Source organism: Sceloporus undulatus, chromosome 5 (assembly GCF_019175285.1).
Source record: "Sceloporus undulatus isolate JIND9_A2432 ecotype Alabama chromosome 5, SceUnd_v1.1, whole genome shotgun sequence".
NCBI lineage: Eukaryota > Metazoa > Chordata > Lepidosauria > Squamata > Phrynosomatidae > Sceloporus > Sceloporus undulatus.
Window position 1 is genome coordinate 99,547,392 of NC_056526.1, and position 26,198 is coordinate 99,573,589.

General features: G+C 40.6%; 1 protein-coding gene across 1 annotated transcript in view; it reads left to right on the forward strand.

Moving 5' to 3' along the window:
- FKBP4 (FKBP prolyl isomerase 4) overlaps positions 1-26,198 on the forward strand; it is a 54,894-nt gene that overhangs the window by 18,675 nt on the left and 10,021 nt on the right. The window contains exons 4-6 of the mRNA XM_042470912.1: positions 11,192-11,312; positions 14,145-14,301; positions 15,624-15,714. Coding sequence (XP_042326846.1) covers positions 11,192-11,312; positions 14,145-14,301; positions 15,624-15,714 — 369 coding nt within the window. The remainder of the gene's footprint in view (positions 1-11,191; positions 11,313-14,144; positions 14,302-15,623; positions 15,715-26,198) is intronic.

Here is a 26,198-nt window from a genome sequence, read left to right on the forward strand (position 1 = left end):
TAAGAAAGCTGATTTTAATAAACTTAAAGAAATACTGGGGGTGATCCCATGGTCAGCAATACTAAAAGAGAAGGGAGTTTGAGACAGATGGGAGTTTCTTAAAAGGGAGATACTGAAGGCACCATTTCAAACAGTTCCAATGAGGAAGAAAAATGGGAGTTGTCCCAATAAGCCACGATGGATGACTAAGGAACTTTCAACTGAGCTAAGTTTTAAACAGAGCATGTATAAGAAATTAAAAAATGGGGAAATCACCAAAGAGGAATTCAAACAAATAGTGAGCATGTGTAGGGGGAAAAAGTCAGAAAAGCTAAAGCACAGAATGAACTCAGACTTGCTAGAAAGGTTAAGAACAACAAAAAAGGGCTATTTTGGATATGTCCACAGCAAAAGGAAGAAGAAGGAAACGGTAGGGCCACTGCATGGAGAAGATGGCAAAATGCTAACAGAAGAAAGAGAAAAGGCAGAATTACTCAACACCTTAGTTTTTTGTGGGTTTTTCGGGCTGTGTGGCCATGTTCTAGCAGAGTTTCTTTCTGATGTTTCGCCAGCATCTGTGCTGGCATTGAGATGCCAGCCACAGATGCTGGCGAAACGTCAGAAAGACGTCTGGCATCTTCAGAGATACTCAACACCTTTTTTGCTTCAGTCTTCTCAGACTGAAGGCAAAGGGTGCTCAATCTGAGGATAATGGAGCAGAGAACAGAATTGGGGAATTTCAGCACAGAATAAGTAAAGAGATAGTACAGGAATACCTGTTTAACCTAAACAAATACAAGTCTCCAGGACCAGATGAATTACATCCAAGAGTATTAAAAGAACTGGCAAATATTATATCAGAACCATTGCCAGTAATCTTTGAGAACTCCTGGAGAACAGGAGAAGTGCCAGTAGACTGGAGGAGGGCAAACATTGTCCCCATCTTCAAAAAGGGAAAAAAAGAGGATCCAAACAATTATTGTCCAGTTAGTCTGACATCAATACTAGGAAAGATTCTAGAGCTGATCATTAAACAGAGAGTCTGTGAACATCTAGAAAGCAATGCCATAATCACAAAAAGTCAACACAGGTTTCAGAGAAAGACATCACACCAGACAAACATGATCTCTTTTTTTGATAAAATTACCAGCTTGTTAGATGAAGGGAATGCTGTGGATATAGTATATCTTGATTTCTGTAAGGCCATTGACAAAGTTCCCCATGATATTCTTGCAAACAAGCTTGTAAAATGTGGGCTAGACAAGGCAACTGTTACATGGATTTGTAATTGGTTGACAGGCCGAACCCAAAGGGTGCTCAACAATGGCTCCTTTTCATCCTGGAGAGAAGTGACCAGTGGGGTCCCACAGGGCTCTGTCCTGGGCCCAGTGCTATTCAACATGTTTATCAATGACTTGGAGGACAAAATTGGGGGCATACTTATCAAATTTGCAGATGACACCCAATTAGGAGGAGTAGCTAATACCCCAGTGGACAGGACCAAGATTCAAAATGACCTGGTCAGACTAGAAAACTGGGCCAAAGCTAACAAAATGAAATTCAACATGGAGAAATGTAAGGTACTGCACTTAGGACATAAAAATGAAATGGACAGATATAGGATGGGGGACACCTGGCTGAACGAAACTATGTGTGAAAGGGATCTAGGAGTCCAAGTAAACCACAAGTTGAACATGAGTCAACATTGCAATGCGGCAGCTAAGAAGGCCAGTGCGATTTTAGGCTGCATCAATAGAAGTATAGTGACTAGATCAATGAAGTAATAGTGCCACTCTATTCTGCTTTGGTCAGGCCTCATCTGGAATATTGTGTCCATTTCTGGGCACCACAATTCAAAAAGGACATTGAGAAACTCGAGCGTGTCCAAAGGAAGGCAACTAAAATGGTGAAGGGTCTGGAAACCATGTCCTATGAGGAATGTCTTAGGGAGCTGGGGCTGTTTAGCCTGGAAAAGAGAAGGTTAAGAGGTGATATGATAGCCCTGTTTAAATACTTGAAGGAATGTCATGTTCAGTAGGGAGCAAGCTTGTTTTCTGCTGCTCCAGACTAGAATGGAGAGACTAGAATGAGGAATGATGGATGCAAACTGCAGGAAAAGAGATTCCACCTCAACATTAGGAGGAACTTCCTGACAGTAAGGGCTGTTTGACAGTGGAACACACTCCCTCAGAGTGTAGTGGAGTCTCCTTCCTTAGAAGTCTTTAAACAGAGGCTGGCTAGCCATCTGTCGGGGATTCTTTGATTGAGTTTTCCTCCCCCCCCCCCCATATAATCTTTTTATGCAAAATTTACAAATATAATACATTAAAAACCACAAAGTTACTAAAAAAAGAAAAAAAAGATGTACTGTTCTTTAGCCATTGTGGATTACATTCCAACTTCCTTAATTCATCGGATTTGGAAAAGAAAGGTGCTTTAGCTTTTAAGCTAACAGAGAAAACCTACTATATTGCTATGTATTAAACATCATGTACAAAGGAAAAGAGAAGATCTATTCACTGAAGAACATAATTTGAATAAGAAATTGAACTCATTTTTGTCCTAACCTCCCATAAGGGAAAACTGTACTTAATCATTTAATTAATACATATTAAACTTTTGAAACCTCAACTCTTGTTCTGAATGAAATGCTTTGTCGGAGGTGTCATTAAATCATTTACAGACCTGCAGTGATAGGAGAGAGTTTGTGAAGATATTAGAAGGAAAAATGAAATTACAACACCAAATTAACTCTAGGAACCTTTCAGGTATTAAACATCTAGTAAGCTTGTTTTTAAATTCCATTTCAATTCCCAAGTTTTCAAAACTTTTTCCCACTCATCTTTTCTGTCACTGGTGCTTTGTTCTTTAATTTGACATGAGATTTTATCTAATTCCCTGCATTCGTTAACTTTCTGCATCCTTCAACGCTTTTTTTTTCATCTTGTGCATTCAGGATTGAAGTCATATTAAGCAAATGCAATTTAGGGTTCATTACAAATTTTATCTTAAATATCTGTTGAATTGTCTCATGAACTTCTTTCCAAAATTTCTGAATTTCTACACAGTGCCACCATACTTGGAAGATTGTCCCTGATTTTTTTCAGTCTCCAAGGTGTATAATACCATCTATTCATGATTTTCATATGATTTTTTTTATGGTCTTGTTCTGCAGTAAATTTATTCGTCTTTCTCCATGCATTTTTCCACTCTTCTATTGAAATCTTAGACCTTATATCCCTTGCCCACTTAATCATATAATCTTTCATGGTGTCTTGCTCCATATATCTTCTAGTAACAGATTGTATAGTTTAGATACTTTTCCCTTCTCTGATTACCCAAATATTTGATCTAGTTCATTCAAATTGTTTCCATTGCCTTTTGTACTTTTATCTTCATTATAGCGTTGTCTGATCTGAAGATAGTTAAACCAAGAAATGTTGTAACCTTCTATGGCCAACTCTTTCCTTGACTTTATATCCATGTTTCCTATGCCATCTTTTTTTATTAAATTCTTATATGTAAGCCATGTTTTGCTCTTTGTCCATCTGTCATAGAACGTCTCTTGCATAGAGATCCATATTGGCAGGCTAAAATAAAACTTAGCTTTGATTTTTTCCCCCCACGTCAATAGTAAAGATCTTTTAATCGAATGGTTCATAAAATCTTGATTATATTTAATTTTCTGATAACCAAAAAAGCATGCCAGCCGAATCTAATTTGTATCGCCTCTAAATTAAGCAATTCATTGTCCTCTTGTTTGATCCAGTTTTGAATCCAGATCAAACTACAGGCCCAATGATACAGTTTCAGATCCGGCACAGAGTATCCTCCTCTTTCTTTTTTTATCTTTCAGAATTTGCCACCTTATCCTTGGTCTTTGTCCCTTCCATATAAATTTTCTAAGTTCAGAGTCCCATTCCTTAAATATCTTTTCCTTAATCTCAATGGGTAAATTTAACAATAGGTATAATAACTTAGAAAGGATTGTCATCTTTATTGCTGCAATTCTCCTAAGTAAAGAGAGGTTTAATTTGTTCCATCTTACCAAATTTTATTTTATTCCTTTCCAACTATTTAAGTAGTTATTATTGGATAATTTTAAATTGTCCTTTGCAATCCAAATCCCTAGATATTTGATTTTACTCTCTATCTTATAGCCTGATTTCTCTTTTAGAAGTGTCTCTTCTCTTTAGACATATTTTTTGTTATCATAACTGTTTTTCCTTTGTTTACTTTTAGTCCAGAGTATTGGCCGAATTCTTCTAATTCATAAATAAGTGCATCGATATGCTGATTCGGTTTCTCAATAATTACCGCCAAGTCGTCAGCAAAAGCCCTTATTTTTGTTTCTTGTCCTTTTATTTTGATACTTTTTATCTTTGGGTTTGATTTAATAGATGTTATTAATACCTCTATCACAATTGTAAATAGGAGCGGAGACATAGAGCATCTCTGTCTGGTGCCCTTATTAATAGTGAATTCTTTGGATCTCTCCCTATTGATGGTCAAATGAGCTTTTTGACGATTATATATTTGTTCAACCGTTCCTATAAGGAATCCATATCCATCTCCTTTAACACTTGTAAAAGAAAATCCCATTTCACTCGGTCAAAAGCTTTTCCCATATCAACAGCTAATATCGCACCTTTCCTTTCATTATTTACGGTGTAAAATTCTAAACTGTTCAGAACAGTTCTCATATTGTTTCTAATATAGCGTCCTGGGAGAAAACTATTTTGTTCTTTCCCAATTACTGATGGGAGAATTTCTTTTAGTCTGCTTGCCCAAATCAACGTATATAGTTTATCATCATTGTTTAATAAACTAATCGGTCTATAGTTTTCCATAAGTGTTTCATCTTTACTTTCTTTAGGTATAAGCACAATATTAGCCATTTCCCAAGTCTGGGGGAACTTCTCTGTTTATCGAATTAAACAAATCATATAAGGGGTTGAGTAGTTGGAAGGTTTTGTAAAAATCTGCTGTAAACCCGTCAACCCAGGGAGATTTTCCTTTTTTTAATCTAGAAATTGCTGAACTAATTTCTTGCTTTGTGATCTTGGAGTTTAACCATTCTTTATGTTGCTTAGATATTTTTTTGATTTCCCTTTTCTCTAGGTATTTCTTCAAACTCTCTTGCTGTTTTACGAAATTGTCTTTAGATTCATACAATTCACTATAATATTTTTTAAAGATTTCTGAAATCTCTTCTTGTCTTGTAATTGTCTCATTGTGGAATCTAATTTTGCTTATTATTTTATTTTCCCCTTTTTAAAACAAAATTTGGCCAACCATTTCCCTATCTTATTGGCATTTTCAAAAAGGTTTTGCTTAGTTCGTTTCAAGTCTCTTACAATTTCCTCATTTATTCTTTCCTGATTTTGTGTTTGTAGGATTTTTAATTCATTAAGTAATTTTAAATTTTTGGGGTTTCTCCTTAATTGCTCTTCTTTCCTTTTAATTTCTTCTGTTAGTTTTTTCTCTTTTTCTCTTTTTATTCTCTTAATCTCACTTGCTTTTTTAATAAATAGTCCTCTGAACACCGCCTTACTCATATCCCAAATAGATTTTGTTTTTACATCCGGAGTATTATTTTCAACAAAAAATATTTGATTTCTTTCCTCATCTTTTCTACAAATTCTTTGTCTTCTAACAGATTATTTTGTAATCTCCAAGATGAAGTACCTTTAAACCCTTCTGATAATGTTACCTCTATCAATTTATGGTCTGAGAAGGTTTTAGGGTCTATTTCCATTCTATTGACCTTAGTTGCCAATTCCTTAGAGGCCAGAAAAAGATCAATCCTCGACCAGGAATTGTGGGGTTCCGAAAAAAAAGTAAAGCCTGGTTTGTTATCATATTTATAAGGCCAAATATCTACTAACTCGTGTTCCTGTATTAGATCTATACAGCTTTTGGGAAGTTTCCCCTGATCTTTCCTAATTTTCTTTGCTGCCTTTCTATTTCTTTTAGGGTTAATAACCCCATTGAAGAGATTTCCTGCATGGCAGGGGGTTGGACTGGATGGCCCTTGTGGTCTCTTCCAACTCTACGATTCTATGATTCTGTGTTGAGTCTCCCAAAGTGCTTGGGAGAAGATGCTTTGGGATTCTGGAATATCTGTACTTGCATATACATACATAAAAATATATGTATATTTATAAAATGCAATACAGATGGAATGTAACTCTTGATAAACTAGCAAACCTGTATAAGAATATTAAAAATAAATGTTGAAATGTCAGATGTCAAAAGGTACCTTTTACCACATGTGGTGGTTGTGCAAGATATCAAAGTAATTCTGAGCTAAATTCAACAAATTATATCTGAGATACAAAAATTAAGAAAGACCCTAAAATGTATCTGTTAGGAATAATAGACGATGATTTCGAGAAGAGACGTGTTAAAATCATCTTCTGCATGTTCACAGCAGCTAAATTAATTTATGCAAAAATATATGGAAGGACAAATTCCAGACATATCAGAATGGATATGGAAATTGTACAGTTTTATAGAAATTTTGATAAATTGACTCTTTTGAGAAGAAATGGAATAATCCAGGAATTTAGGAAAGCTTAGGCAGATATGATTGACTATCTAAACTTAAATCGGGAAGCTGTAGCAACACAAGCTTTAGAATAACTATATATCAATAAATCTTACCAGACTGAAATTGGGATCTTGCCACTTACCACATTCCAATAATCTGTAAAATAATGTGAAGTTTTTAAGAATATAGGATGAATAAAATTGAGAAAATGGATTTAAACTTTTATTTTTAAGCAGAAGATATTTAATATTGTAACAATATTACAAATAGCCAAATATTAGAGGTTGGAAGCCATTTTTATTATTTTGTGTTCACTATTTCTGTTTTACTTTTATTGATGTTATTACTGTTTTATCATTGTGTTAAAATAAAAAAGAAAGAAAGAAAAAAGAAATAAGCCAGCTTCACCAGCTACCCTCCAGCATGTTAAAAAAGCAGAAATCTATGGACTGCAGTGGTGGAATCATAATAAATGTAGGAGACTGGCAGGGTGAAAAATCTAGATACGTTATGGGAAAAGCTTTAGTTAGAAGGGTCAAAATGTTTTTGTTAATTTATGTAAGCCTTGCATAATCTGGTGGTTTCACATCATGTGTGTATATTGCTAGTTTTCAATATGTGTGTGTTTGGGGGGGGAGGGGGAGATAGCTTGGAGATGGGTCTAAATACAAAATTCATTTATGTTTCATATACTCATTATACACATAGCCTGAAAGTAATTTTATACAATATTTTTAATAATTTGGTGCACGAAACAAGGTTTTGTACATCGAACCATCAGAAGGCAAAGCTGTCTCCCATGAAAAATGTTTTAGTTTTTGGAAGATTTCAAATTTTGGAATTCTAGGTAAGGGAGACTCAACCTGTATATTTTGCAAATTAAAAAGCAAATGGGAAAGCTTCAATGTAAAATTATATTCCAACATTTTATTCTTTAAAGTCCTTTAAATTTAAAAACATTAAATTTAGAATAACTGAAAGGGCCTACTTGTTGATTACATGAGCAGAGGTGAAATGATTACTCATTGATTAACCTATAGAAGTTAAATGTAGAAGGTTAACAGTCCCATCAAACCAGAGACATTTTCATGAAATTATCTTAGGAATTTAAGGAATTTGATTGCACTGAGTTTAAAAGCTCTTTTGGGGGGGCTTGACACAGTGGGGTTTTATCTTATCATCCCTATCCCTTCCATTCCAAACACAGTTGGCAGCAACAGCTTTGTCGCCTGGCTGCCAGGAACAGGTAGTCGGACACACATGCATGATCCCTTCCTCGCATGCAAGATAATTCCCTGACAAGCTGTCATATACCCCATAAAGCTCTGTCCCCAAAGTGGAGGAGCTCTGTGGACTGATTTACTCCACCATCTTCAACCTGGAAGTCCCTGTCAGATTTTTTAAAAGGAAGATAATTTTGTCCTTATATGTCATTCTAATTCACAGTCTGTCTTTTTTTCTGTGTACATGTGTGCATATATGATTACATGTACTTTGTTGCTTAGAGTTACATTTCATGATCTTTAGAAGCATAAAGAGAGTAGGAGAAAATGCTCGAGATTTGAAGTGTGGTATGAGAAATGCAGAGGTCTGTTATGTTCAAGTTTTACATAAAAGCGAAGAAAACAGAAGCCAGACCTAAACAGGAAATTTAAAAATTTACAGTGAGAAATATTAATTTGGTGTAATGTGTACATTAAATGTTATTATTAAAACTACTGATTTCATGTGAAAAGAAAATGAGTTTGAACTTGTACAGTTCTTTTAAAAAATATGTAATTCTCTGTGTTGGCAGTTTTGACTTATAGTAAGCAAGATGCAAGGCCATGTTTCCATTTGTGGAAGACTAAAGCATTTATGGAAGACCTGGTACTTTGCAAGTAACATTTTGTGTTCTAATGACCTCTCGTTAAGCAATAAATCTGGAGGTAGATGTTCTATTTTGAAACTTGATAATGTTGTTTCTGTACATTATCTTGAAACAAACAAAACAAACAAACAAACTTCATTTATATACCGCTTCATACCGCCTAAGCAATGTATAAGCGGTTTACAACTGTAAGCCAATTTGCCCCCATCAATCTGGTATTCATTTTAGCGACCTCGGAAGAATGCAAGCCTGAGTCTAGCTTGAGCCCTTTTGCTGATCTTGAACTCGCAACCTTATGGTTTTGAGTGAGTGGCTGCAGTACAGGCATTTAACCACTGCACCACCAGGGCTCCTCAAGGCATTATTTTTCCATTGGCAACAAGACTAGTTGTGCTAATATCCCTGCATAAAAAGCTGTAATAATTATTGTCCTCATCATAATATTAAGAGCTTCACCTGATTTATCAAGAAAGAAGCTCCATCATCTAAATAGGTGGGAATCTTCTGAACAACCCACTTGCCTCAGTAGGGGAAAATAACATTTTGGCAGAAAAACAATCATTTCTGGACCTGAATGTCTCCAGGAGCATTAAATGCTTTGTCCCCACCCCCTCAGGTATAAGCTAGACAAGAAGTGGATTTCTGGTCACTTTTGTTTTTGTTAAACAAGGCTGCTGCCACTTGTGGCAGGTGTTTGGGACATAACAATGGCTGTTGGATCTCTGAAGCTTACCCACCTCTGCTCTAAAATATTTTCCTTCATCTTAGAAACACTGATGAATAGTCTGTGGAGAGCAGCAGTGGAGCTTGCAGGGAGTGTTTTTGTTAGTGACAATATAAATACAGTGTGCCCTTGTCTTATGTGGGGGATCCATTCTGCCCCCCGTGTACGACAAATTCAATGTATGCTCGAGTCCTATTGAAACTAATGGGGTTCGTGAGCGGGGGCATGCTCACTATTTCCCCCTTGTCACGCAGCTTTCAGTACAAGCTGAAAGCTGTGTATAGGGCACCTGCATATGACACGGCTGCACTGTACATATGCCTGATCAAGGTTGGGTTCCAGAGGATTCCAGACTACTCACTTTACAGTTCACTTTGGGGGGAAGCAGATGGGGCAAAAGGAGAGGCCAGAGGCTGCTCTGGCTCTGATCACTCAAGGACTATGGCAACTGGACACCGTGGTCTTGAAACTGACTGCTGCCATGGTCCCGAATGGGCTACTGGCAGGAGTAGCTTTTTACTGCTCCTTTTTGGATGGGTTTGGGCTGCCTTAGGTGGCCTCAGAGCAACTTCCAGGAGGTTTGGGGGCATGTGTTGTTTGAATGCTATGCCCCCAAAGCACACAGAAGGCACTTTATTTGGCCCATGAGTTTTGGACCTTGTGTTTTTAGTTGTTTTTATGTAAAGTTGGCATAACACAATTTTTCATCATTTGAAATTTGAACATTCAGACACTCTTGCAGAACAGAATATTTTTCCATAGAAATTCATATTTTATATTTAGTTGCACATTCTGAAAAAGCTCTGATTGCACATATGTAAAAAGGTAATTTATTTGGATTTCACCATGCCTTTTGGAACAAAGAAGCCCTCAAGGCAGTTTACAAATTGGGAAAAACGAGAATAAAATCAAATCAACTGCTGTGGCTGCCTCATGTAGAATTCTGGGGTTTGTTGTTTTGTGAGGCTTAAGAACTCTTGGGCTGAGTATTCTAAATGCCCCACCCCCTTAAACTACAAATCCCAGGCTTCAACAGGAGGCAGCCTTGGCAGTTAAAAGTGGAATAATAGTAGTATAACACTGTAGTGTGATAAAGTAAAAAGAAAAGGTAGTTCAAGAGGCACAATAAGAGATTACAGTGGTATTAAATGAAGTTTAATATTTGCTTAAAGCCTAATTTGCCTAAAGCCCTCAACTGTTTTCCAGAATAAAAATATTTTAATCACCCAAATACAAAGGACAAGAGAAGTAGCTTATTTATTTGGATAATGACTTCTGTAGTCAAGGTCCTGCCTGCTGGTAATATCCACCACTAACGCAGTGAGGCATAGAAGGAATCAGGTTGTGAAGGAAGACAGAGAACTATTCCCCAAGCAATTCCTCCACAGAAAGCAAAGTCACACAGATATAGGTTGCACAGAGCTCTCTGTTGTGATTTGCTTCTGTGCCATGAAGCACAGAAATATAGAAGTTCAGTTCCTTCCACACCAATTACAGATACATCTGAAAATGTACAAATGAAATGCAGAAAGAGGGACACTTTTAAAAATCACAGTCCATAAATATTCGGAATTAAGAAATCTGAAAACATTTTGGGGGGTGGGAGAGAATGAATGGCATCTTATTCTTTAAAAAAGGAGTCGTAAAACTATGTAACTTGGAGAAATGCCTTGCCTACTTTTTATGGTGAGTTGTGTATTCCAGATACATAATAATAGAATAGAAATGTGAGGAAGCTGTACTCCAGTCTTTACCGCACATAAGATTAGCTACAAAATAACTACATCACAATAATAAGCAAGTAAAAAAATAAAGCAAGGCTTTCAGGATACAATTGGCATTAGCCTGATCTGTATTTATATTTCCTTGCCTTTTTGTTTCTATGTGGTTTGACATAACTGTTGCTATTATCTGTGTAAAAAGTATAATTATTTGAATTTTAATGTGTTAGGCAGTAAATTATTTAATAAGAGAATATTGTACTTCCTTCTCTTACTTCAGGGTTAGGCAAGCCCTACAGAATTTTATAAACTCTGAGTTTCCATTGTCCTATTCTCTTCTCTAGATAGAACTATTTGAGTTCAAAGGGAAGGATCTCACAGACGACGAAGATGGTGGAATAATTCGACGAATCCGTAAAAAAGGAGAAGGCTACTCCAAACCTAATGAAGGAGCCCTAGTAGAAAGTAAGTGTCCGGAGAAGTGTGAATGCTATTTGTAGAAAGATATTAAATGGGATGCTTATGAGTCCAGAGCCCAGTAGCTAGTTCAGATGTAACTGCTTGCAGCTTAAGTTCAGGAGTGCACATTCTCTCATCGCAACCATTCTCTGGGGCAAAATCCCCTCCTTATTATCTTGCAGTTGTTTTCAAGCAGCTGGCATTCAGGGTCACACTACCTGTGATTCTGGAGATAGCATACCATGAGTAGTAGTAGCTGATAGCCTTATCCTCCATGCATTTATCCAGTTCTGTTTAAATGTATCTAGTTTTGGTAGCCATCATCACATCTTGCAGTGGCAGTTCAAAGACATAGCCGTATGAGTCTGGAAAATCAACATGCAAAGGGATCTTGTAAGACTTTTGAGACTAACTGAAAGAACGAAGTTGGTAGCATAAGCTTTTGTAGGTTGGAGCCTACTTCCTCAGAGTGGATAAATTCATACCCCTCCATCATGGCCTCCACTTTTCCTGCCTTTTTTCTAAATTAAAAAGTCCCACATGTGGCAGTGTTTCCTCAAGAAGGAGTTACGCATTGTTTTTGTTGCTCTTTTTAAATGTCATTTCCAGTTCTTCTCTATGTCATTGTTATCATTGTCATCTTTTGGGGGGACTTAAGCTGAAAACAGATGGCCCTAAAGGAGCAGCAATGTGCCTCCCCTTTGCTTGCCGGATAGGGCAACCGTACACGTTTTTCCAGCCCCAAAAGAAGAGGCAATGTGCAGCTCCTATTTGGGAAAGAAAAAAAAAAGCTTCTCTTTTTGTAGACGTGGCAGCTCTTCTGCATTTCTTCAGCGCATCGTGTGTAAATGCTGTGCTGCAGATACGTCACGATACTGCCCTCCGTCTGGGTGGGCAGGTGGTGTGACGCCGCTTTGGGGACAGAGTCGGGGCAGGCCGTGGGCAGTTGCCACACCCAGCTCCACCCTGACGCTGGCGTTTCTTGCCGATCTGTACAACTATTTAGTCTCATTTTTAAAAAAGCTGGAATAGATCGTTTTAAAGAATCCTGTAATCCACTGTTTTTCACAGATTGCAAATTAAGTATATCTATTGCAGAGATCTTACAATATTTGGAGTTGAGACCTCTTGAAGAAGAGCCAAACCAGTCTACGACTGAACTCACAAAATGGATTATACAACTAAAAAAACATAGAAAACTTATACTCACACATGCACATATTTTACAGATAAAATGTAGTGTACAAGATGGAGAATTCATGGTTCATGGTGAATTCTCAGAATTTCACATGTTCACACACAAGGTACTGACATTTGACTAGATGATATCCTGAACCAAGATTCTTTGTGCCACATGTCATACTGATATGTATTTTCAAACTTCATTGTGATAAGAGATTGAAAAACAAGCTGACTTTACAACCACTGTCAGAACTCTGTATAAACGTTACGACAACAGATTATTTCCTAGCTTTGCAGCTGAAATGTTGAATGCCAGCAAATTTAATTCAGGTTTAGCCATCACTGTAGAAAATCATCATAGTGTGCAAGAGATTGCCTGTCATAAATTTACATGATTAGCAGCAATTGCTGCTTCTCCTGTTTTCTTTTCTTCCACTTGAGCAGGACTAACAAAGCTCCCACAGCCACAGGAGCTCTTTTGACTTTATTGAGGTGCCTGAAATGTGCAGAGGCTGTGCTACTATGTTCCTTTCAAAGTGAGAAAATTAAGCTTTTGCACACTGCTTTTCCTTGCTGTATATTGCAGAGGACAAAAGGTGTTAGTGATCCTTTTATAAGTATGCAGTGTTCTATTTTTATTTAAAAAAAAAAGAAGGGAAACAGTGCAAGCTCCTTCTATCTCAAATATCCACATGAAGAAGGAGAGCATTAAATGTTGTTGAAAGGTACTTTATTAACTTTTCCAAGTTACATTGAAGGAGCTACAGTAAGAGCAGGAGTAATGAGAAATAGTCCACAATGTGAAGCCTACCAAAAGCACGGAGGAGATTGACTGGTATGCATGTTATGTTACGTTACAGCTGTTGGAAGTTCACTCTTAGGTTATATGAACTGATTTAACTCTCTGTAGAAAAGTTAATGTACAGGTAATATCTCCTATTGGCAGTCGGTGTGCTGCTTTTTTAAGAGGCATAACGGCACAATAACCAGTTGTACATAATGTGCGCATCAAAATTCCTTATTAATACTAGTTTATGCCTGTGGAATTGAGCTTTCTTTTATGTCAGATAAATAGTCCTGTGTAACTCAGAAACATTATACATTTTGTTTGTGTATCTTGGCTTAGGATAGGGTTGGGCAACTGCAGTTGGTTGAGTCCATTTTTCTGCTCCAGGACCTTCCAGGGGCTAGATGACAGCATAAAATTAAACAGAAATAGCTAGACTTGAAAAATGGGTATGTTTAATGTCAAAACAATGTTCTGATGCTTTATGTGATAAATGTTAAACAGTGGGTGGGAGGAAAGACAGCAACCTATTTAAAAGGTGAATTGCCATACCTGAAGGTTTCTAGGAAAGACAATTCACTCTTTTGTTTGTTGTCAAAGATAGGACAGTCAACCTGGGAGGACTGAGGCCACAAAAACAGGGAGGCTATATGTGGCCCCAGAATTGTACTTTGCCCAGCCCTGCCTAATAATTTGAAACTCTTTTTCCTGGTATTTCATAGCCCTATCGGGGAAGTGTACTATGTCCACTCTCTGCACTAAGACTATATGAGATAATTATGCTTTGCACAATACTTTACAGTGTTGGGAGTTATTTGTAAGACAGATTCTCTATACTCCCATCTAAATATGCTACTTTTTTGTACCAGTTGAGGTAGAAGGTTGGCATGGAGACAGAGTATTTGACAAACGTGAACTGCGGTTTGAAGTAGGAGAGGGAGAAAATTACGATCTTCCTCCTGGCCTGGACAAAGCACTGCAGAAAATGGAGAAGTTGGAAGAGTGTGTTATATATCTCAAACCCAGGTATAGCTTTAAAGTCATTCTTCCACACCTTTTCCTTGAGTGAATGAATGAATGAGTGAATGAATGAGATACAGCCTATTCTTGAGATGAGTCTAAATTTGAGAATTTAGTAGTATCCTCTTAAAACTGATTAGTAGAATTCTTCTTGGCAGATCTTGGAAGTGACATGTTGGAAGTCATTTATATTAATGAACTGTTAGATTTGGGACAATGAGAAGAACACCTTTTGCATGTTATTTTGGATGTAACAGTGATGTTAACATATTCTACTCCAGGGGTAGGCAACCTTTTTGAGCCGGGGGCCAGGTTGCTGTCCCTCAGACAACTGGGGGGCCGAAGCCGGGGGGTGGAGCTTCCACCCTCCAGGGGTGGGGACGCATGCTGGGGTGGAGCTTCCACCCTCCGGGGGCAGAGCCGCATGCCGGGGGCGGAGCTTCCACCCCCCGGGGTCCAGGCCTCCTCCTCTTTGCCGGCCCCTGACAGGGCCCCAGGCCCTGTCAGAGGCCGGGAAAGAGCCGGCGGGGGCCGCCAGCGCAAGAGGCCTCCCCCTCTTTGTCGGCCCCTGGCGGGGCCCCAGGCCCCGTCAGAGGCCGGCAAAAAAGCCAGCGGGGGGGTGCCAGCGCTGGAGGCCTCCTCCTCTTTGCTAGCCCTTTTGCTGTCGCTGGGGCCCTTCAAGAGGGCCCCGGCGACGGCATCGGGCCTCCCAGAGGGTCGCTGCCACCACCGGAGCCCTCTTGGAGGGCCCCAGCGATGGCAACGGGCCTCTTGGAAGGCCCCAGCGAAGGCATCGGGCCTCCCAGAGGGTCGCAGCCACCGCCGGAGCCCTCTTGGAGGGCCCCAGCAATGGTATTGGGCCTCCCAGAGGCCTGCTGCTGCCGCCGGACCTCCTGGAGGGCTCCAGCGGCCGCAGGGGGTCTCAGCGAGGTTGCGCGAGACTTTGCCTCTAGGCTGCCGCCATTTTGTCTTCCAAAATGGCATCGAAGTCTCGCGCGACCTCAGGGAAGGTCGTGCGAGACTTCACCGCCATTTTGGAAAACAAAATGCCGGCACTGGGATCTGGTAAAAGCCGCAATCGGCGGCGGCCGAGGAAGGCAGGGGCCAGCGGAAAGGCCTCCGCGGGCCGCATCTGGCCTGCAGGCCAGGGGTTGCCGACCGCTGTTCTACTCTTTTTAAAAAAATAATAAAAATAATGTGCTGAAATGTTTGAACAGCATTCTAAGCTTAGTTTCTTGATTGAGGGATAGTGTGATATGTCTGAAAATATTTTGAGGGAGAAAGAATGGATTGATTTAGCTCTTAAATGATTCTTGATTTTCTCACAGCTATGGTTTTGGAAGTGCTGGAAAACAGAAGTTTCAGATCCCTTCAGATGCAGAGCTACGATATGAAATCAAACTCAAAAGTTTTGAAAAGGTATGTAGAAGAAGATTTTCTAGTGATTAATTCTGTCAAACTCTATATGACATTTCTGCTTGTTTGTGAGAACAAACCAGGTGCTAGATGTCTATGTGCCAGCGCAGAGTTTAGGAAACAAACAAGACAAGCTTGAAGTCCTATTGCAGGAATGTAAATATGATCTTATAGGTATAACGGAGACTTCATGGGATGACTCCCATGATTGGAATGTAACAATCAAAACCTATAGTCTGTTCAAAAAGAATATATGTGGACGAAAAGGAGGGGGAGTGGCATTTTATGTCAAAATCTAATTCACTTGGGCAGAAATATACAACAGTGATCAGAATGAACCAGTAGAGGGTATCTGTGTAAAAATAAATGGCAAAAGAAATAAATGCAACAATGTGCTGGGGGTTTACTAAAGGCCACCAAATCAAGATGACATAATGGATGATGCCTTTGCTCAAAATAAATCTCAGAACTATCCAAGATGCAAGGTTTAGTAGTTATGGATAAATGCAATTACCTTGATGTGTGCTGGGAGACTAAGAAGATTATCACATGAAGCTTCCCTCCCGATGTTGTTGCAACTTTTTAAACGCCTGAAACAGCAACAACATTACCACACAATTGCAAATTGATAACAGGTTGATAATTGATCTTTTCACACTACCATTCTGTTTCCTCTCATCAGCTATTCGAGATTAAGTAGTCATACCTTCATTGAGGGGGGGGGTGCGTGTGCACTGAATGCTGTTTAAATGCCCTTCTCTGTGAATTACCTATCGCACATACAGTACTTCAATAACAGGTTAATTGCACAATTGACAGCTATTCATGGGATTTTCCCATTCATTAAAAGTTGTGACAGAAGCATGGTTTGACTACAAGATAGCTACTGCCCAGAGGCTGTGCCATAGAATACAATCAGTAGAGTGAACATCAAGTGGAGTGGAGTCTCCTTCCCTGGAGGTCTTTAAACAGAGGTTGGATGGCCATCTGTCGGGGATGCTTTGATTTGGATTTCCTGGATGGCAGGAGGTTGGACTGGATGGCCCTTGCGGTCTCTTCCAACTCTATATCCCGCTGCATCTATTGTTCCGTGGCCTAGGCTATGGAGTAGCAGAAAACAAGCTTGCTCCATCCTCAATATGATATCCCTTGAAATATTTAGGCATGGCTATCATAACAACGCTTACCTTCTCTTCCCTTGCCAAAACTTACCCTTCTCCCTAAGTCTCTCCTCATAGGGCATGGTTTTCAGACTTTTTATCATTTTAGTCACCCTTCTCTGGACATGCTGTAGCTTCTCAACATCCTTTTTGAACTGTGGTACCCAGAACTGGACACAGTATTCTAGGTGAGGCCTGTTCAAAACAGAATAGAGTGGCACTATTCCTTCCATCAAACTAGACACAGCAGTCCTATTGATGCAGCCTAGAATTGCATTGACATTTTTAGCTGCCACATCACACTGTTGACCCATATTCAACTTGCGGTCCACTAAGATTAATAGCTCCCTTTCTCATGTACTATTGCCAAGTCAGGTGTCACCTATCCTATGTCTGTGCCTTTCATTTTTTTTCTCCCTATATGTAGTACCTTGAATTTCTCCCTGTTGAAATTCATTTTGTTAGTTCTGGCCCAGCTCCCTAATCTGTTAAGTTTATTTTGAAATCTGATCTTGTCCTCTGGGGTATTAGCTGCGCCTCCTAATTTGGTGTCATCTCCAATTTTGATAAACATGCCTTCTGTTCCATCATCCATGTTGTTGGTAAAAAATGTTGAACCTGTGGCACCCCACTGGTCACTTCTCTCCAGGATGAAGAGGAGAAAGACAAAGGCAAATCTCCTTTAAACAAATCTTGCCAAGAAAGCCCTGTGATAAATTCATCATAAATTGGAAACAGTATGAAAGCACACAACAATAAAGATGAGGAGGCAGGCTGGAGGATGGAGAGGTAGGCCGGAGGATGGAGAGACAGGCTGGGAGAACGATGGACAGGCCGGAGAGCATGATGGAGGCAGGCTGGAGGATAGAGGTGCAGGCTGGAGGACGGAAAGGAAGGGAACTTGACGGGGAGGCAGGCCAGAGGATGGGGAGGCATGGCTGGGAGGATGACATAGAGGTAGGCTGAAGGATGAGGAGGAAGGCCGGAAGATGATGGGGAGGCAGGCTGGAGGACTGGAGGGAAGCATGGCTGAGCCAGAGAGGCTGGGGAAGCCGGGCTGCCAGGGCAGATTCTAATCCGTCTGGTTCTCACTTGGGCTGAATAAATTTATTCCAAAATAAATCAGTTCAACCCAAAAGACCCTGATTTAACCAGTGTCTTTTTGATGCAGGCTAAATGGGTCAAAAGCATGGCTCCCCTTTCCGAATTCAGATTAAGTGGGAACCATGCTCATTTAAACCGGATCGTATTGAATCACAATCCAGTTTAAACTATAGTGGGAATGAGGCCCAAGAAACCTTGCAGGAATACTGTAAGGAAAGCTAAACCTCAGAATGAGCTAAGACTGGCTTAAACAAGCAGAGAGCAACAAAAAGTAGTTTTTTCATGTACATTTGAAGCAAGAGAATTACTAACGAAACAGTGGAACTGCTGCTCAGCAATGATAGTGATTTGCTAACAGATCACAACAAAATGTTCAACACCCATTTTGCTTCTGACTCCTCCCCCCCAAAAAACCCGCACAACAACAACAACTGTGTTTCCATGCATTAGCAGAGACTTTGGCAAACAATGCAATTTGCAAATTAAGATTGATTAGAAGTTAGTCAGGGATCTGAATGAATTCTAATCTTGCAGAGCTGGATGAACTGCATCCGAGAGTATTGAAGGAACATGCTGACCCACTCTCTGAATCCTTTGCCATCATTTTTGAGAAATTTTGGAGGATGAATGAGTGAGATGCCAGAGGATTGCAGACAAGCAGATATTGTCCTTCTCTTCACAAAGGGTAAAAAGAAGATCCAGAAAACCACAGATCAGTCAGCCTGACCTCAATTCCAGGGAAAATATGAGAATGGATTATGCTAGAGCCTGTTTGCAAGTATTTGGATGACACTGCAATGATTAGCAGAAGTCAGTGTGTTTATACTTCTTGTATCTTAAACCTTTGTTTTAATCGGGTCACTAGTTTAGTAGATGGAATGTGGTAGGTAATGAACTATTTAATAGTATATTATTTATTAGATATCTAATAGCTTCAATCATCTGTTTTTATTAAATGGCCTGAGCAAATATAAAGGCCTTCATCTTTACTAGTTGCCAGGGAACAGTTTTACCATGAGGGAGAGTGTGGTAGCCACATCAGGTAGCAAAGGTAAAGAGAAAGCCCTCATTTCATTCACATTCTATCGCCTCCTCCTGTCTTCTTTGTGTCTTCCAATCATACTGCCACCCTCCCATGCATTAGACTGCCACATTTCCCAGCAGACAGGGTCCTAACCTCCTGTATTCTGGGTTAGCTCTTCCCAATTTGCTCCTGTAGGCCCCCTATATAGGGAGGAGCTAGCCCCCCTGGGCCTCAGTCTTGTTCCTGCCTACGCTCCTGCAGGATGTGTCTCTTCGAGCCAGCAAAGTTTTTCCTTTCACTGAAAGTGGTTTTCTTGGCCTTCTCTTCTTCTCCTCTCTCCTGCCTTTCCCCCCTTCCTTGATGGTAGCTATGGCAGAGGACCCCAAGAGCTTAGGCTTCCCTAGCTCAGGGTCTGCCGGCTCAACAGAGAGAGCCCCAGTAGGATGTGTTTGCTGTTGCTCTGCAACTTCTTCACTACAGCCATTCCAGTCCTTTTCTAAGTTTACTTCCTTACATTACCTTCTAATAATAACAACATATATACCTATTTACAAAAGATATTCGAAATCATTGTCTTTCTAGTCATACTTCCTTTACAATTGGGTATTCCCACATCTTGAAAAATAACTGTTTACTCCTAATATTTATGTTTATATATTTATTTAAGTCCCTGTTAGGAAACACAGGGAACCTCAGTCAGCTAGCCTCAGGAGAGCCGGCTCCCCTCTCCTTCCCTTCTTTCACACGAGAAATGTCTGTTAAAGGGAAGAAACTAAAAAATACAGTTTCTTCCAAGAGATGGTTTCTCACTAATACAGGAAGTTAAGAAAAATTCTTAATCAGAAACAAACAGACAAACAGCCTCCTCTCCATCCCAGGAGAAACCCCCCTTCCCCCATGAGTGTTTTAAAACATAAAGTCAGGGTTTTCTGCTAAGGGGTTGCTTCAAATCCCATACAGACATCCTGCAGAGCCCTGAGGGAATTTGCCATAATAAGAACACAATTACCTGTTAACTATTCTAAATAGTTACATTTTAAATGAAAATGCCTGCTGATGGGCTTGCCATACAACTGGTCCCTGGATTGTTATACCTTTTGTGGCCTTTTGTGCATATGATGAATTGGGCTCAAGGCCATGAAGGTTCATGCTGCCAATCTCTTTCTTTTAGTGGTCTCAGGGTGCTACAAGATTCCTCTGCATACTGTTGGGCATGCTTTGATTGTGATATCCTGCATGTCAAGGGGTTGGATTTGATGGCCCTTGTGGTCTCATCCAACTCCATGATTCTGTGATTTTATTCTGACCCCCTCCCTCCCTCCTTTTTTGTCTTATGGAAGTCTGAAAATATGTCCCGCTTTGATACAAGTTGAAGCCTTTCATTTGTCACTTTATTTCTTGATTTGGTGTGAAGTCAAACATTAACCCTTTTCTTTCACACACCAAAGAAGATGTAGGACTTTGAAATAGGAGAGAAGAAAGCAGAATGAAAGGCTTGTTTAGCAGGGGGGAACAGAAGGTTAAGAGGTGACATTACAGCCATGTTTAAATATTTGAAGAGATGTCATATTGAGAACAGAGCAAGCTTGTTTTCTGTTTCTCCAAAGAATAGAACAGGGGTAGGCAACCTTTTTGAGCTGGGGGCCGGGTTGCTGTCCCTCAGACAACTGGGGGGCCGAAGTCAAAAAATAAATAATTAAATAATTTCTTTAAAATTTAAATAAATAAATAAACCGGGACAAATGTAGGACAACATTTTCAAATGGTGGATACTTTTTTTAAAAAAAGTGGAGGACATGCAAAAAAATTTGCTGATTTTTAAAAAAATGTTAATATAAATGCATGTTTCTGAGGTGTCTATAGACAATTGCCCCCCTTGCCCCTGCGCACGAGAGGCCAAAGGCAATCAGCAGCAGGACCAGGCTGGGGCCAGTCCCAAGGCCTCGAAGGGCCGCATCCGGCCCGCGGGCCGCAGGTTGCCTACCCCTGGAATAGAACATAGAACACTAGGGTTCAAACTGCAGGAAAAGAGATCAAGAAAGAACCTCTTGACAGTGAAACCTGTTCGACAGTGGAATATGCTGCCCTAGGGTGTGGTGGAGTGTCCTTCTTTGGAGATTTTTAAATAGATACTGGGTAGCCATCTGTCAGGAGTGCTTAGACTTTGCGTTCCTGCACTGGATGGCACTTGTGCTCTCTTCCAATTCCATGATTCTGCTATTTTGAAAACCATCATCAAGGCGATGATAGAAATTTCAATGCTCCCTGGACCAACAAACATCCAGTCCTGCTCTACCTCTTGACTTCTTGCAGTTAGTGCACATTTAAATGGGTTTAACTTCAGAAACAGTAACAGTGGATTTGCCTTGCATCCAATTGCAAATCCACTGCATTTGACCTAGGCCTCTGCTGTCCCACAACCCCACATTTGATCTATAGGTGCTTTGCCAATTGCATCTCTGTCTTGTCAGTGCATTATTGCCGAATACTCTATCACTACTTCTTCTCCCTTCACTCTCTGGAGAATATCATGGAAGATCTATCTCAAGTTATTTATTGAGACATGTTTCAGGGTACCTGAGGCATTATGGTAGGACTCGAGGGATCACTGTCATTGTTGGGATTGCTTTAGGCATGGAGGAGGTTATTTTCCTTACTATTGCACTTTCTCTAGAGATGTTTATTATAATATGGGACATGCCCTGTGTGTCTTTGAAAGGGGCCATATTTATGATATTTCCTACCATCACATAGTCCAGGAACACCCCACTTATTGAACAATTAGGTTACAGTTGTAAACCACTTAGACGCTGTTACAGTAGTTCAGTATGAAGCAGTATATAAATGAAGCTGTTTGTTTTTGATGCCATCTTTGACTAGGTTGGTAATATTCCAGTTAGCTCCAGCCACTCATTCTCATCTATCAGTTCTGACTGGCTGTCCTGCCTCAATCTGAGCAGCATTCTCTGTCAAGAATGCTTAACCTCAGGAAATGCTTCATGATATTCCACCAGCTGGAATCAAGGAATCAGCCTCTTGTGGAGAAACAACTTCCTGACCTGCTAGAGCTCTCTCCTTCACCCACACCATCATCAACAGGCTCCATATGTTGGACATAGCAGACTGTTGTTTCCCTTCATGGCATTTAGTCAAGCATGAATCTGTCCTCTCACATTACATCAGTCAGAATGCCAGAGGTTCAGAAGCAGATGGAACAAGCAGTATCCAATAACAAACAGTCCAGGGTCAGAAGCCATAAAGTCCATGAGTTGAGTTATGGAAGTCAAGAAACAATCCAGAGTTGCACATGACAGAGTCAGACAGATCTCACTGTGGATGGAAGCTCAAAGAGAAACCAAGTTTGTTTCCAGCAAACAAAAGGGAGAAAGGCCCTTGACTTATAAAGTATTTTGATTCAGCCCCATCCAACTTGCAGATCATATTTCAAGAGGGCATTTCCCAGCTGTGTGCATGCAGCTTCTCACTTTGCTTGCGGGGCAGGGACATTTTGTGCCAGACATTGAACAATGTACCTTTCCTGAGGACTTGGAGCTACCTCTTCTACCTCTTCCTGCTGTGGAGAACGTAGGTGGCTGTCAGACTGAACTGAAGAATGGCATGGCTGCTTTAAATCTGTTTTGACTTCAGAAGCCAAACTCTTAGTGGGAGAGCATCATGACAGAATTGTCCTCACCAAAATATGATGTTCATGGTTTTTCTGAAGAAATGCTGCATGTGCTGAATGTCTTAGAGTTTCAGGTGGAACACCAAGAGATGGAGCCCCTGGATCCAGTCTACAGGAGGATCCAATTTAAAGTCTGACCTGGCATCTATCTGATCCCTGCCTTCACTGTTGAAGATCTCCAGTGTTCCTGAGACACACCATCTATGATCCCATCGACATTCAGAAAGATTGACAATCTATAATACGTATCTGTCTCTGATGCTGACTGGCTCCTCGAGCATCCCTAACCAAATTGGGTAGCAATAGAATAGCAAGTACATTTCTATACTGCTTATCAGTACACTTAAGCACTCCCTAAGTGGTTTACAAAGTGTAAGCTAATTGCCCCCAACAATCTGGGTATTCATTTTAGCGACCTCGGAAGGATTCAAGCCTGAGTCGAGCTTGAGCCCTTTTGCTGGTATTGAACTCACAGCCTTATGGTTTGTGAGTGAGTGGCTGCAGTATAGGCATTTAACCACTGTACCACAAGGGCTCCTCGAAGTTGCCCAGTTCAGAAATCTCACTCCATGCCAGCAGTGAAAGGGTTGGAAGCTAGATCTGATGGTGAAGAAATTCTGTTCTTCTGCCCTAGGGCTACACATTACAAATTACACTGCTTATATGGGAGCTAATCAACAGAAACTTCCAGAAAAGGTTTCACCTCTGTTCAGTATGCTACCAGATGAAGAGAAGCATTTGGCGTATTCTCTTCAGGCAGAGACCTATTCTGTGGTGAGGCAGCAAATAATTCTGCTTGCTACATCATGAACTGTTCAGTAAAGGTGCTTGCTGGGGCTGTGGTGCTTAGGCATCACACATACCTTTGATCTTCTGGTTTTTCTACCCAAGCCAGGGCCACGATAGAATATTGATAATGCTGAGCTCTTTAATAAAGGGACAGAAGGAAAACTGGAGTTTACTCAGAAGATGGGATAGACAGTACAGCAATACTTGATGCCTTTGCAATCTCATGATTACAGCAGGCCTTTATTCAGATGGTGGAGATCATCTTGAGGACCAAGGTGTTCTTACAGTCTTGCTTCCCATTGATCCTAGAATCCATCTCAGTCTTCTGTGTCCTCCATGAAATGTCAGTGTTTTTCCAAATACTGACTGTCCTTCACGAAAACATCCAGGACCAAGGAATGAGGCATCTCTTCTTCCACTCTCCTTTGCACCTCCTCTCTAACTTCAGCAACACACTGGCCCATTATTACCATGTTTGGGCTGTGCTTACCAACAACACTTGGGTTCTTAGTGTTGTCAGGAAGGTGTATCCCATTGAGTTTGCAGAGTACCCCATTACGAGGGTAATCCACCTCATTCCCTTCCTGTGCTCGATAAAATTGCTCAGGAAAGGTGCTATTGAACCTGTCCCAGTAACATCAATTCACAAGGGGTTTTTCCACTAATTTATTGTCCACAAGAAAGACAAGGGTCTCTTTTAGATCGTGGATCTCAGAGGTGTCGGTGCCTACATTCTACCCAGGTGCATCACAGTGGTCACCCTATTTTCCATCTTTCCCCTGTTGCAGAGAGGTTTGCTACACTTGATATCAAGAATCATTTCCACATTGGAATCCAGCTTTTAGTACCGAAGATTTGCAGTGGAAAAAAAGAGACTTCCAATGTTGAGTTCTTATCTTCAAATCATCCACAGTACCTCAGGTATTCACAAAATGCATGGGTGTAGTTGCTCTGTGGTTGAGACAGAAGGGCATCATATTCTTTCCTTACATAAAAGATTGGCTTTTGGTTGCCAGGTCAAAGGGAAGTTACTTCTAGACATTTCCTACACTTCCATTTTTTTTCTCTTCTCTGGGACTGGGACTCATCAGATCCATGTCACAATTGGATGTTCCATCTTGACACTCATTGTGAAATCTTTTGCCACTAGGCACTCCACAGGTTGGTTGGTCTGTCAGCCTGCAGAGCAAGTATTGTTGCCAATTATGTTCAAAGACCCTCTGAAACAGATTGTGTGGTGATAGCTTTCTCTTCAGCTGGAGGAGCCTAATAGTGTATGCCTTTCCCACTGATCACCAGAGTGGTGATGAAGTCGCAGTCTAACAAGGTAAATGCCATCATGATAACACCATGGTGGTTGAGACTGCTGTGATTTGCACCGCTCCTTCACCTGGCTCAAAGAGCTTACATTTGTTTCCTTCTTCAGCTTAGCCTGATCGACATCCATGAAAGTCAAATTCATCACAGGTCTTGGGAACCTCAAGCTTGACTGGGTGGCAAATACGCCTCTTAAGATTGTTACCTAGCACAATCCAGCCATCATTGGTGCTGCCCAAAAGCCACCGATGCAAAGATCCTACTTATAAAAGTGAAAGAAGTTTGTCTTCTTTTTGTTTTATCAATGAGAGAGTTCTCTCTATCCCATGCTCGAAATCAGCATGTCTTTGAGTTCCTCCTGTCTCTCTCATATGCAGGTCTCCCTGTTGTTCTTGAAGTTCTGTCTCACGAATATCTCTTTTCATTTCCACCTCAGCAATGGGCTTCTTATTTCCAGGATCCAATGATGAAGAAGTTACTGAGTGGGTACAGGAATTGGCAGCCGTCTGGAATTCATAGAATCATACAATCATAGAGTTGGAAGAGACCACAAGGGCCATCCAGCCCAACCCCCCTGCTATGCAGGAACTCTCAATCAAAGCATACCTGACAGATGAGCATCCAGCCTTTGTTTACAGACCTCCAAGGAGGGAAACTCCACCACTCTCCTCCCTAAGTGCAGTACCTTACATTTCTCCGTGTTGAATTTCATTTTTTTAGCTTTGGCCCAGCTTTCTAAATCTATTCAAGTCATTTTGAATTTTGATCCTGTCCTCTGGGGTATTAGCCACTCCTCCTAATTTGGTTTCATCTGCAAATTTGATAACTATGCCCCCAATACTGTCATCCCAGTCATTAATAATGATGTTGAATAGCACTGGGCCCAGGACAGAACCCCGTGGGACCCCACTGGTCACTTCTCTCCAGGATGAAAAGGAACTATTGTTGAGCACCCTTTGGGTTCGGCCAGTCAACCAATTACAAATCCATGTAACAGTTACCTTGTCTAGCCCACATTTTACAAGCTTGTCCCAAAGGCCACAGGGTTCTGCCCTGGGCCCATTGCTGACTATTCTGAAGGCTGTGCCTTGCAGTATCATTGGTTCTCACATGGACCAAAAGAAAGGAGTAATGATCAGTAGGCTTGACAAGTCTTCTCAGCCTCTCTGTCACATCACGGATTTTTGCCCCAGGGAGACAACACACCTCCCGAGACACCTTGTCATGCCCACAAATCACTGCTTCTGTACCCCTCAGCAAGGAGTCCCCCACCACCACCACATACCTCCATCAACGCTTAGCAGTGACTATTGCCTGTGGTGGTACTCTCAGGCTCTCCTGCTCTGTCCCTGAAATCTGTCCATGTTGCTCTTCCTCATCATCCCTGATAAGGGAAAGAGCTTCAAAT